The following is a 13,630-nucleotide window of genomic DNA, read 5'->3' on the forward strand; positions in this document are numbered from 1 at the left end:
TAATTAATATATTTTTAGAAAGATTAAATATACAAAATAGATAATACATTATTAAGTAATAGCAGCCAGCTGCTGACAAATGCATAAATATACAAAATATATATAAAAAAATGTTACAAAATACAAAGAAATTAAAGCAATATACTACATGTATGTGAAGGTCATTGACCCACATGGTCCAAGTATTTATGAACAAACAGCATGGGTATCCAAACAATACTGTTTTCAGTATTACATGTCCAGATTGACAAGGTGTCCAGACTAAACGGGTTCTGCTGTACAGGCCACACATGGGTGTCATACAAATTTACATGGTTCTTACATATTATTTCATGCCCTATGGGACTAAAATAGTTTTATGCCTAGTCTTCTAGTTTGGGATATTTGATGCAACAATCAATTTTCTCTTTATGATGGTATGCAGCATGCAATTACTACGGAACTGTTGGAAGAGTTACCCACAATGGCTTTGTGAAAAAAACCTGGGGGAAAACACGACAATAAAACAATGCCTCATGAGACTTAGTAGTCTTAGACCAGAGACTGCTTTTTGGTCCTCACATTTAAAATGAAATGTGATCAGTTGAAACAAGAAACAAAAAGAGTTAATTTTCTGGTCTTTTTGACTTGATTAAGAGAAATCATGAACTTTCAAGTCCTTGTTTTGAAGCAGTGCCTAGCTACACATACCAGGAAATATGTAGGCTCTATCACTTTCCTCAAACAGCACCTACTTAAACTACTTCCAACAAACTAGGAGATGCAGGCCAACTTGAAAACCAATCATATCAAGGAGCCAACACCAACATTACAAAATACACTCTCATTTCCCTGGTAGTCTGTATGTATCAATTTCCAAATTTACATACCGTATTCGACGTAATAAGTGCCCCGCTCTAATAAGCGCCCACAGCGATATTTGCTAATATATTGGCTAGTGAACAATCCCAATCAGCACCCCTTCCGATTGATCCATGTACACAAGACTTATTTATTCGTGAATAATACACACTTGTGTGTTATATCACCCTTAATTATGGCCAATTAAATTCTTGAAAAATATATCTGTCGTATGTAAACATTTCAGGCTGTTAGCATAAACCACGAAATTTACGATCTTTCAACTCAAAATAATATTCTAATAAGAGCCCCCTATTTCTAATTTTGAGAGCGCCTTGGGCGCTTATTACGTTGAATACGGTAACCTCTATAGCTAACTGTTAGTATTGCAGACATCACATGCAGCATTGTTGTAACAGTGTTGTTATTTCCAAGGACCTTTCATAGGTAACAGCTTGTATCACAGAACATAACATATGACATCATTGTCATTTCCAAGGATTTGTTACAGCTGACTTCTTGCTGTATGTAATGCTGTAAACGTCTTGCTACATCTAACTTGGAATTTTTCTATTTGAATATTTTAACTAAAAGGAGTTGAAAGGAGTCTGTTTCTCTATTGTTTTTATATTTTGGAAAATAAATAAAATAATAAAGGCCCTATAAAAATGCAATGCCAACTGACCTGCCTCAGGTGTACGCATATATGTAAATATATCAAAGTAAATGCAAAATGTTTTGATTCAAATGTACAAAAAGGTACAATAATTACTTCTTTTGACATTCCTAGTACTTTCTTCTTCAAAAAATAAATAAATACAGAATTATGACATTGCACAAAATTCCAACTATTAGAGCTCTTCATCTGGGGATATTCTACCAGTAATCTAGTAGATATTTCATCATTGCTTCCTCTTCCACAAAGTGATCTAAGCCCATGACCATGACACAGACACAACACAGACTTCAGTAGACACAACACTCCTCTCACTGACACACAGGTGTTTACTCTCCTGTCATCTTTTTTCCCTTTTTCTTTCTTTTTTGTTTAACGCCTCACTCAACGTTATTCCAGCCTATGACAGCAGTCTGTAAATAATAGAGGCAGGACCAGACAATCCAGTGATTGACATGAGCTTAAATCTATACCTGCAGCCTTCTCTCTCAGTGAGGACTTCTTCTAGGTCATAAATTGTTTTGATATGGAGCATTTTCATTAACCAATATTTGATTCAAATATAACATATTGTCATCTTCACTGTGCATAAAATCATTATATCAGTGTTAGGCCATGCCACACTTAATTACTATTTTTACAGAAAAGTCAAAATCCAAGTAAAAATAATTATCAGCAGTATGCAATATAACTTCTCTCTGTGTTTTTAGTAAACAAATATATATCTAGTCTTCAATCAAAGCTGACAAATTTCTGTTAACCTCCTACCTTGGCACGTTGACCAAGAAATCATGCTCCAGAAAACAAATTAAAAGAGTGGTATGTCCTCATCAAGATCAAGTTGACCGATGCCACACAGTAAACAGGATGCTCCATACTGTGTTTGAATCATTGTATCTTAAAGCAATTAAAAAAAGTAGATTATTATTTTTTTGCTTTCATTCCTTTTTGAGTAACAAAAGATACAAATACTTATCCCCAGCGATGTTATTACCTACATGAACAAAGAACTGAGCTCACTCAGAGGAAGGGAGAAGCCGATAACAGTTTCTCTGTAACCTTGAATTGTAAAAACATTAAAAATGTTCCGTTTGTATAAGATGGGATGAAGGATCTTGTAAGAAGTTTCTGGCAAATCCCAACAATCCATCAGTTGTGTAGGTGAAGTGTGGGTGGGTGCTACCCACGTTGTCAGCGTCGTCGACAGGAGGGTAAAAGGCTGCATGATGGTGGTCGCGGGGGAGGATCAGACAGATGCGTGGGTAGTGAAACAGGCGAGGCACGTCCGACTCCACTGAAACCATACATCAAAGCTCAGAAATGACAATGACTAATGACAGAAAGTTAAAGGTGGACTCTGCATAAATCAGACTGGGGCTGCCAATTTTACAGATTCAGGAGTAGAGACAGAGTGCTATGGACATTACTGATAACTGTTTACATTATAAAATGTTGATAAACATAATGTGTTTCCAGATTTTAGGATATTATTGAGTATTCAAGAGTCTGGAAATTTCATTTCAACTGCTTTAGCCGCTTTTAACAGTATTCCAGTTATACCATGTCGTGTCAGCCTAATGTGGCAGGAGGGCCGAAAGTGATGCAGGTCTCAGACGTTTACCACATCGGTGAAACCCATGAGCACGTGTATGGTGCTGACAAACCTAACATAATTAGGGCGAACCGGGATTCAAACCCACAATCATAGGTTTCTGGCTTGCCCAAAGGACCCAACCCGTGCCACCTCTGGGCTTGTAAAATACAAAAGTTATCAATACTGTTCTGAAGCTCTTGATCGATCGATCATGTTGATGTGAACTATCACAGTTCAAACAAGACATCACTCTTAAGTAACATGACATCACTCTGTAATGACAAGATATCACTCTGGAATGTTTGTTTGTTTGTTTGTTTGTTTGTTATTTAATGCCACACTTAGCAATATTCCAGCTCAGATTCCATCTGTAAATAATCGAGTCTGGACCAGACAATCCAGTGATTGACATCATGAGCATTGATCCATGCAGTTGGGATACAATGACATGCATCAACCAAGTCAGCAAGCCTGACCACCTGATCGTGTTAGTCACCTCTTACGAAAAGCATAGTATGGGTTGTGTGTGTATGTGTTTGTGTGTGTGTTTGTGTGTGTGTGTGTGTGGCTGCTTGTACTAGTCCAGACTAATGACCATTTCATAGTGCTGTCCCACTGAGATACCAAGCTTTAGTTTAACATGAATTTCCCACTCACACATAGTATATTGACTCAGAGCCGACCACTCCTTGTTTTAGCCCCTTTATGCCGAATGCCTGGCAAAGTAACAACAAGTAGTACCTATCAACGTCTTTTAGTATGATCAAACCCTGGACCTTCTGCTCTCCGGCAGACACTCTATCCCCTGGGCCAAGGAGGTGGTCTATTAATTTAGGGACAAACAATACAAGACTCATATGCCTCAAGCCTTCTAGTTTCAGAATGAATGCAGTCTGGTGCACTGGACACAACACCAACTCTCTTGATAGATGCTGTCACAACATGTAACAAAGCAGCCATCATATAAACATCATAAACCATCTTCAAATCTTCAAAACAGGTTTTTAATAATAACAAGCGACAAGGACAGGGTGGGACATATTGCCCCATATGTAGAAAATCATGGTCTCCAACGACCAAAACACATTAAATATGAAGTAAATACCTAGACATGCAAACCATGCCCTTCATATAAACCATCATTACTTTTTATGACAAATAAAACGTTTTGAAATTAGATCTTTCAGGACTTTGTGTGAATGTGCTGTAAGGCTATTCCTCCACCTCCATGATATACATACCACAGAGAACACAGACATAAACAGGGTACCCTGATGGTAAATGATGAACCACTTTTAAACCGTATACAAATTACAAAATCACTTTATGCACAGTCATCTTCCAAAAACAGACATATCTCATAAAACCATAAAACTGCCCTAGTTTTATCCCACTTGCATGAGTCGAATTTAAATAAACCTTTCTTTATAATTACGAACATGAAGAGTACGGTCAGCCATGGGGGTGCTTGGGATAGGGCAGAGATCCACGGCATCAACCTTGGTGTGATCTCATCCGAATCCACTCTTCCCATTGGTCCTGTTCCTGCCTTCCATGGTGTCCATGCATTATGATCTTAGCGCTATGTCTTTCCCCACTCCCATTTGGAACATAGACTGGACATGGCGGACGACAACCGAAATAGGCTTCACACATTGTACCCATGTGGGGAATTGAAGATGGGGCTTTGACTTGACATGAAAACACTTTAACCACATGGCTACCCTGCTCCATCTCAACATAGACTTATCATTGTAGCAGCGTCAAGATGACTTCGTTAAATGGGCAAAGATGCTTGCTGATTAATCTAATACAAGCCTTCACCATATTTGAATTTTCAAATTCAAAATGGGACGACTGCTCAAACAGTTGTATTAACACATCCTCCTATGGCGCGATTACAACTGAACCCACTCCTCCCATTCGTCCCGTCTTCAATAATGTCCTCAGTTACATCCAGAAACTGATCCATTCATGATGACAGTAATAGCGCTAAGATAGTTTTGTGGAACAGGGCTCAGATCTATTTGAATTTAATTTAAGAAATTCCAAGTCAAAGTACCAAAATAAATGGGGAGTTCTGAATGCAAAAACACTAAATCAATAATTAAAAAAGTAAATAAGACAAGCATGAAATACTCATATGCCCGCCAGTATGACATGTCCAGTCTTAGTCAAAATCTTTGCCATGGAAACATAAATAGTACGTTTTCAAAAAATCCCAAACTATCAAAAGGCACCAGTTCATCACTAGACCTGTCTATGTGCCAAGTTTGGTTAAGATATCTCTCATGTTTTTTTAGTTCTGCTCCGGAAACGAAACATGACAGATGGAAAGTCGGAAGGATGGATGGACAGCGCCCATTTCTATAGACTCTATCCCTCTTCCACTTCCTGGCAGGGGGAGTATAAAGAATCAACATTATATATCTCTAGTATCATAAAAACATAAGTTCATTTAACTAAAGACTGAAAAATATATAAGTGCAGCTGAGAACACAATCGCCCACCATATTCGTCTCCTGCTCAGTAAAGAATGTGTTTCACTACTGGATCCAATTAACCTGTGTATAGATGCACAGGTCGACTACATGTCATGCAGATCAGCTGCACTGCAGCAGAATGCACTTACAACAACAGCGTGAACAAATAATGCATCACTCAAACGTCTGTGTGTGAAGATAATGGACATATTCATTGCCTTCATTTAATAGTGCAAAATCAGGTTTGATTTTTCTCCTATTTTGTCACAGAGAAAGATTGTGTCTACACAATCCTAATTGAACAGGTTTTTATGACTGCTAAGTCAGTTTAACTTAATTCTAAACACACCTCCCTCAGTTCTTATTGCCTCCCACTGATAATGATGTGACAGACTTGGGAGTATCCAGGAATGAAGAGAATCTCTCCCGTGTGTCTTTTGAAAAGAATTCGATAAAAGTTTAAAACTCTGATTTTTTGCTGAAAAGTTGCTTAAAATGTTTTCTGAACAATAATAATTATTTATAATATGTAAAAAAATGTTCATGTTTAACACTAGGCTCTGCACAGATGCATGTTTATAGTGCAGGGTGCTATTTGATAAAGCAATCATAGCACTACGGCTGTTGTAATTCTGTGTTCAGGTGTGGAACTCCCGGAGTTACAATCGTCCTACTATGATCATTTTGTTGAACAGGCGCCTGCACTTTAAACATGCATCCATACAGAGCCTAGTATTAAAGAAGAAAGTTTTTTACATATTGTCAATTATATAATTTGTAGAAACCAACATTTTCAGCAACCAGACAACAAATAAATTATAATTACACCACAGGATCCTGCCTAAAAGTGCTCTTGTCATAATGCAAATAATTGGTCCGACCACTTCCCCGGGCCTACTGACTGAAGTGGAACACGTATTAGCCGATTGTTCCCAGGCTGGAGGAAATGAGAGCTGGCTGTTTGATCTTTGATATTATAGTTAGATACCAGAAACAACATTTCATTTTACAGAAACATCCTTGTGAAGTGAGGCAACTGTTTGAGGTGAAGCTGGGTATTCTTATGGCAATATGAATATACTACACTATGTACACTTCAATAGGTAGTGTATGTGTCCTTCTTAGAGTGAGTGAGTTTTGTTCAACACTGCTTTGAACACTGTTCAGTCATCTGCATGTCAGATTACTGTGGAATGAAAGCCCTATGTTATGCAGGTCTTAGAGTGAGTGAGTGAGTTTTGTTCAAATCTGCTTTAAACATTGTTCAGTAAAGCTCTGTATGTCAGCTTAAAGTGGGAAGTGGTGAGGTGAAAAGTCACGTTCCAGATTATTGCACTTATATGGCGATATGCATGCACGTGTGTGTGTTTGTGTGGCTGCTTGTACTAGTCTGGACTAATGCCAATTTTATAGTGCTAGCTAACTGAGATGCAATGCCGCTGTTTAACATGAATACCCTACTCGGTATAATGACTCTGAGCTGACCAGTCCTTGTTTTAGACCCTTACTGCCGAGAGCTAGGCATGGTAACAATAAGTACCATGTCAGGGCAGATGCTCTACCACTAGACCATGGAGGCAGTCCCTGAAGCATGGATAGGAAGGAATCTCAAACAACTTCCCCTTTCAGCTTGTCGATACAACATAAAATTAAGTTTGATTGTTTATTGTTTAACAGCCTACTCAGCAACATTCCAGCTGCATGACAGCGGCCTGTAAATAATTCTGTCTGGACCTGACAATCCTGTGGTTGATATTATGAGCAACAATCCACGCTGTCAGGGTACGATGACACACAATTAACAAAGTGACTGATCCATGGACTGACATTTTGAACTTGAATTTCAAACTTAAGAGGGGGCACGGGTGGCCCAGTCGTCTAAGCCGCCATGATTCGCAGTGCAGAGTTGCATCCCTTGGGCACGCCAGAAACCTATGATTGTGGGTTCGAATCCCGGTTCGCCCCAATTATGTTTCTAGGTTTGTCAGCACCATACCCGTGCTCATGGGTTTCACCGAAGTGGTAAATGTCTGAGACCTGCATCACTTCCGGCTTTCCACCCACATTAAGCTGACACGCTGTGATATAACTGGAATAATGTGAAAAGCGGCGTTAAACCCAACTCACTCACTCACTCACTCAAACTTAAGAATGATTGTACAAGCATACTTACTTTGTAGGCTTACATTTATTAACTGCATTGTACTTGTATAATTGTATACAATCAAAATGTTGCATATATCTAAATATTGTATTATAATATATGTTTTCAGTCATCAACTATGACAGCATACTGTTTCATAAAGGAAATTATCCTAATTGCCTATCAGGAAATAAGCCAAACTAGACACAATATTTCATATAGGTTCACAGGAATCACGAGATAGTCCTTGTCAGATATGGCCAAAGGGAGATAACTGTGACAGGTTGCTGTTTATCCCACATGAGTGAGTGAAACTGGTTCACACATACTGAGGTATTTTACAGCCAAGGATCTATCAAACAAAGGAATCAACCCCTGTATATGTCATGATGAGCACCCACACAGTCCCTAGCGGATTCCCGGTTAGAAGTGGGTCCCAGCAACCTGTGCTGGTTGCAAGAGGTGACCAAACTGATCAGGTTGTCAGGCTCAATAAATTGGTTGAATGTGTGTCATTGTACACTGATGGATGGATCATTGCTCAATATATCAATTACCATATTGTCTGGTCCGCACTCCATTATTATTTGAAAATTGCTGTGTGTGGCATTAAACAACAAATAAAACAAATCAAACATAACATAGACAATGCTGAAGTGTTGACACTGAAGAGCAGACAATCTCTAGCAGACACTTATTTTTAATTATCATCTAATCATTAATCAGCAGTTTTAATTAAACATTTTTAATTTTTAAACCATATTAACCAAATTAGCAGTAATACACATCATGATCTCCTTCGATTTAGTACCAAATCAAGCTGAACCTAACACATACGCTCGATACGCTAACCTGCCATTATGTAGAACTACAGAGTCTAAAACTTACATCACTTTATTAGAAGAATAAACAAAGTGTATGCTAGAAATATGTAATATTTAAACATTGAATGAAGTGACCTTAAAACAAATATTATAATAATAATAATAATAATAATAATAATAATAATAATAATAATAATAATGGAGATTTCTATTGCATCTAACCCACAAACCATTCACAGATGGAGTAAATGATAACATCACAAAGTTCATCCATCCAGATTGACAATTCATTTTTCACATTGGAAAACGAGGAAAAGGATGCTTAATTCAAACAAAACATTCTCAGAAAACAGGAAAAATTGACCAGGATAAATTTGATGTAAAGCTAACAGTAAAAAAACAGGAAACATCTTCCTTTTCACCAACTGTAAACAAAGAGTATGATGGCACCCACCTGATGCCTTCTTGTGGTACCCAGCTGGTACAAACCTTGACACCCAGTCAGGGTACAGATCCACATCCACAGTCATCACAGCTACATCCTGATACAGACTCGTACCCACATCCATCAACATCTGAATAGATTCATTTTCCTCATTAGAATTTGGATTATGTTTCATTATAAGCATGCAGAAATTTAGCCGATATGCCTGCAAGAGTTATGTCCCTTGTTTCAGATATCCTCTCATTGTGGAAGTGGAAGCTTTTCTGAGTGAATACCCTTTGATTCTTAGTTCACTGATCATAGATAATGGCTGAAAACATTTCATTCGACATACATGCAAAGACTATGCTCCATATTTTGCAATCCATTTTTAGAACAGGACTAGATATTGTAGTGGCTTGTGAAGAAATTGAAACATTACTTGTGCTCGGTTATTAAAGTTTGAGTGACCAAGTCAACCAAAGCTACTACATTTCTAGCAATCCGGGTTGACTAGATTCAACCTTGGTTAACCAATCATTTTTAGACATTGCAGAAAAGAAAACAAACACATGCATCTGATTTTATTGAAAAATGCCAAAGCCACTGGTAAAGGATGTAACATTTTCAGTCTATAAACTAGGATCATAGAGGACGTATGTCATTTAGCACTGAGAGTTCAGCTTATAAACAGTGTTGCTTTATAGGCAGGGGCATTGCCATTATGATATAGTGTCGTTTACCTGCATGAAGTGTGCATGCTGCGTGATGTTGTCCTGATGCACGAGACTCAGCAGTATCGGCAGATCCTCCTCAAACAGCGGACTACTCACACAGGAGATGAAGATGTAGATGAGTACATTTAGATCAATTATGTCTCTAGTTTCATCTATAAACTTGCCCTAAAACTGGCACCATTCCCAAGAAGCGAAATATGGTTTATTGAAAAGGAAATTTTTCTTTTAGCCTTATTTTATCCACCGCCATTTTCCAAGATATCATGCTGCGAATCTTGGGTTAACTTTGACATGTCCTAAATAAGAACCAGAGATGTAATAGGTCGCCAGCATCCTATTGCTTCGGGTGTCGGACTCCGCAACTTGGGAGAGGAAAAGAATTGTTTCAGAAAATATTGGAAAAGTCTAATTTTGCCCCAGATATCCTGAAAAAAATGTGTTGTCAAATATATTTACAAAACTGACACGTCAAAATAATTGCAGTGAACCAAAAAATAGTCTTTATCTTACAAATTTCCAGGTCATCCCAAGAATATCAAATAGTTGTCTCATACTTGTTCTTGGTGTGGAACGACATGCCGGTGAGGTGGGTGACTGGAAGGCGGGCATGATCTCGAGTGAAAGACGTTATCAGGTCAGTACAGGCGCCATGGTTGTCCTCACACTTCTGACTGCTTCCAAGGTTGTATCTACATAATAAACAAGACAATATTGGACAACATAACTAAATACATGTTTTGTAAACTTAAATATCAGTTAAACATATCCATAGACCTACCGGTAAAACAATTCTCACAAACAATTATTTCACAACTAAAAACTCTTGGCACTTACATGATTGGTATATCCGGTGTTGCATGCTCGCAGTGTTCTGCTGGTAATGATTTTTGCAATGTGGTAAAAACATTGTCAGACTAAAACTGAGTTATTTAAGACATACATAAATTTTGGGAGCCATGCGTTACCGTGCAGTTTAACCGAGTTAGCGTTATATCAAAGGCCACAATAGCGAGGGATCACTGTAGTTCCTATTTGTCCCTATTACCTTTGTAATACACATCTTCATGTTAGTAAAACCCTGAGTAGCATTTGTTTCTCTTCTCTGGCGTGTCTTTGACATTTTTGTGGTGGATCAGGGTTTTTCAGGGAGGTCATGCTATTGTTAGCATACCTTCATGGGGCCATTGTTGAGGCTCTATCTGTGAGCGAAGGTCATCATGCATCAATGCCTCATCCCCAAGGGGACACATATTCTACCAATGTAGGGAATCAACCCCAAACCTTTCGCTTGACAAGAAATCAGTGACAAGGCTACTCCACCTCTCGATATCTCACAGCTATAACATGACTCTACTGTACATAACAACAGATCAAGGTATATGTATGTATGTCAAGGTTTAGATGCAGTGCACACTGGCTGGAAATAGAAACTGGTAGAAAACTTAATATCCCTCATGAAGAAAGATGTTGGAAACTATGTCAAGTTGGCCTAATAGAAGACGAGTTTCAGTTCCTGCTAGTGTGCCCTGCATACACTCACCTACGCCAAAATATTATCTACATCCAAATGTCAATAAGTTTAATATTCTTTTATCTACAACCAACACAAAGCTGATTTTTAATATCGCTAAATATCTGCATCACAGCACGGACGTATATACAATTCTATATACGTCTTTGATCAAAGTAAAGAAGAGAGAACATGTATTTTATCATTGTGACTGTTGCCATAAATATGCCATACATTTTGTACAAAGGGTCTGTGGCCTGTACTGTACTGAATAAAGAATTCAACAGATCCTGCCACCAGTAATGACAACTTTAATTTGTAAGACAAGAAAATTAGTAAAATCTAAAATAGTTTTTACATTTGTATACTTATCCTGCATTACTCCTTAATGCATTCACTGCTTACCTTACGACAACTAGAAGGACAGCTCAACTGTGAAGGTCCTGGATGAAGAAATAAAGTTGTTGTTCTGAAATCCCAATTACTGACCTTCAGTCGCTGTCCTGTGACCTTGATGACACCTAAGGTCAGCACAGCAAAGACATGTCCCAGCGGAGCTTTCCTTTTGGATTAATTTAGACCTTCAGTTTCCGTCTACAATCCTAAAATTGATCTGCGATGGGTGATGTATTCTTTTCATATTACTTGTCATAAGGTAAGCAGTGAATGCATTAAGGAGTAATGCAGAATAATTAAAAATGTATCACTATACTGATGTAAATGAATAAGGGAACACATAGTTTTAGACACAGTGAAAAATGATATGCTATCATGGGTTCCCAGGCTTGTTCAGCAAATGCACATTGGAAACAATGCACACAAACACACTCAACAGTTGATTCTGACATGTGCTGAATCTGTATTCGCTCTCAAATGTACTGACAGTAAAGCATATTTCCCTATATTTTTCATTGTTCCCTTATTCGTTTCCATCGGTATATGTACTCGTCCCTGTTAAATCCCTTCGGTGAGGCCTACCTGTGAGGTTTGTGGAAGGTGTGAAGGTGTGGGCCCAGCTCCTCGCTGATGGAGTGGCGCAGGTATCGTCCAGTCTGCATGATGTTGGCCTTCATGCCGTCGCTCCTCTCTAAAGCCACCTGGACAGGAGATAATACATGCAATGTCCTTGTACAATGGATACCGATATTAAGTAAGTTGGGTATTCCGCCTTTTCAGCAATATTCCAGCCACATGAAAGAAAGGGCTTCATGTAATGTACTCACATAGGGAATCAATTTCCGCTGGTTGTTGTACACAGTGCAGCACCACACCCAGATCATCCTCCTCCTCGTACTCCCCTGGGGAAACCTGGTTGTTGTACACGGTGTAGCACCTACCTTGATCACCACCACATCCAGATCATCCTTCTCCTCCTCGTACTCCTCCTCAGCATCCCCTGGGGGGACCTGGTTGTTGCACTGTGTAGCACCTACCTTGATCACCACCACCACATCCAGATCCTCCTTCTCCTCACTCCTCCTCCTCCTCCTCGTCATTCCCTAGGGGGAGTTGGTTGTTGTACACAGTGTAGCACCTACCTTGATCACCACCACACCTAGATCTTCCTCCTCGTACTCCCCTGGGGGGACCTGGTTGTTGTACACGGTGTAGCACCTACCTTGATCACCACCACACCTAGATCCTCCTCCTCCTCCTCGTACTCCCCTGGGGGGACCTGGTTGTTGTACACGGTGTAGCACCTACCTTGATCACCACCACATCCAGATCATCCTTCTCCTCCTCCTCCTTCTCCTCCTCGTACTCCCCTGGGGGGACCTGGTTGTTGTACACGGTGTAGCACCTACCTTGATCACCACCACATCCAGATCATCCTTCTCCTCCTCCTCCTTCTCCTCCTCGTACTACCCTGGGGGGACCTGGTTGTTGTACACAGTGTAGCACATACCTTGATCACCACCACATCCAGATCTTCCTCCTCGTACTCCTCTGGGGGGACCTGGTTGTTGTACACGGTGTAGCACTTGGCCTGTCCATACAGTCTCTCACACGCCAAGCGATAACACTGATATGAGTAAAACATGTCAGGACTTGTCTGCATAGCCTTGGGCAGGTAGCGGGAATACTTCGGCATGAGAGTAGCAGTCAAGCGAACATCTTCATCCTGAAAAGTTTATTGATTCAGTTGCAAGAACAATTATTACTCTTGTTGTAAGGAAGAGCATAGGCCACAACAATGTGTTATGTGTTGGACTTGTTGTAATTTCTTGGCTTATTTTTAGGGTGGTACCGTTTTTCTTCTAATTTCTCGCCCAGGAGAAAATGACATAGTTGAACATGATCGTATATTCATCAGCAACAAAACTTTGTTTTCGGTCGAATAAGCATTTGAGCAGCAACTACTCAAACCCAAATGCCCCACAATTTCAACTGTGAGGTAA

At 39.3% G+C, this 13,630-nt stretch overlaps 1 protein-coding gene across 1 annotated transcript in view; it reads right to left on the bottom strand.

Moving 5' to 3' along the window:
• Window positions 1–215: 215 nt before the first annotated feature.
• The window catches only part of LOC139478754 (uncharacterized), a 33,395-nt gene continuing 19,980 nt past the window's right edge, over window positions 216–13,630 (bottom strand). The window contains exons 17-22 of the mRNA XM_071261367.1: window positions 13,138–13,353; window positions 12,210–12,328; window positions 10,276–10,410; window positions 9,728–9,809; window positions 9,015–9,135; window positions 216–2,810 (exon numbers count right to left, since the gene is read on the bottom strand). Of these exons, the coding sequence (XP_071117468.1) occupies window positions 2,593–2,810; window positions 9,015–9,135; window positions 9,728–9,809; window positions 10,276–10,410; window positions 12,210–12,328; window positions 13,138–13,353 (891 nt within the window). The 3' untranslated portion in view covers window positions 216–2,592. The remainder of the gene's footprint in view (window positions 2,811–9,014; window positions 9,136–9,727; window positions 9,810–10,275; window positions 10,411–12,209; window positions 12,329–13,137; window positions 13,354–13,630) is intronic.

Source organism: Haliotis cracherodii, unplaced genomic scaffold (genome assembly GCF_022045235.1).
Source record: "Haliotis cracherodii isolate W230 unplaced genomic scaffold, xgHalCrac1.p SCAF_4, whole genome shotgun sequence".
NCBI classification, from domain to species: Eukaryota; Metazoa; Mollusca; class Gastropoda; order Lepetellida; family Haliotidae; genus Haliotis; species Haliotis cracherodii.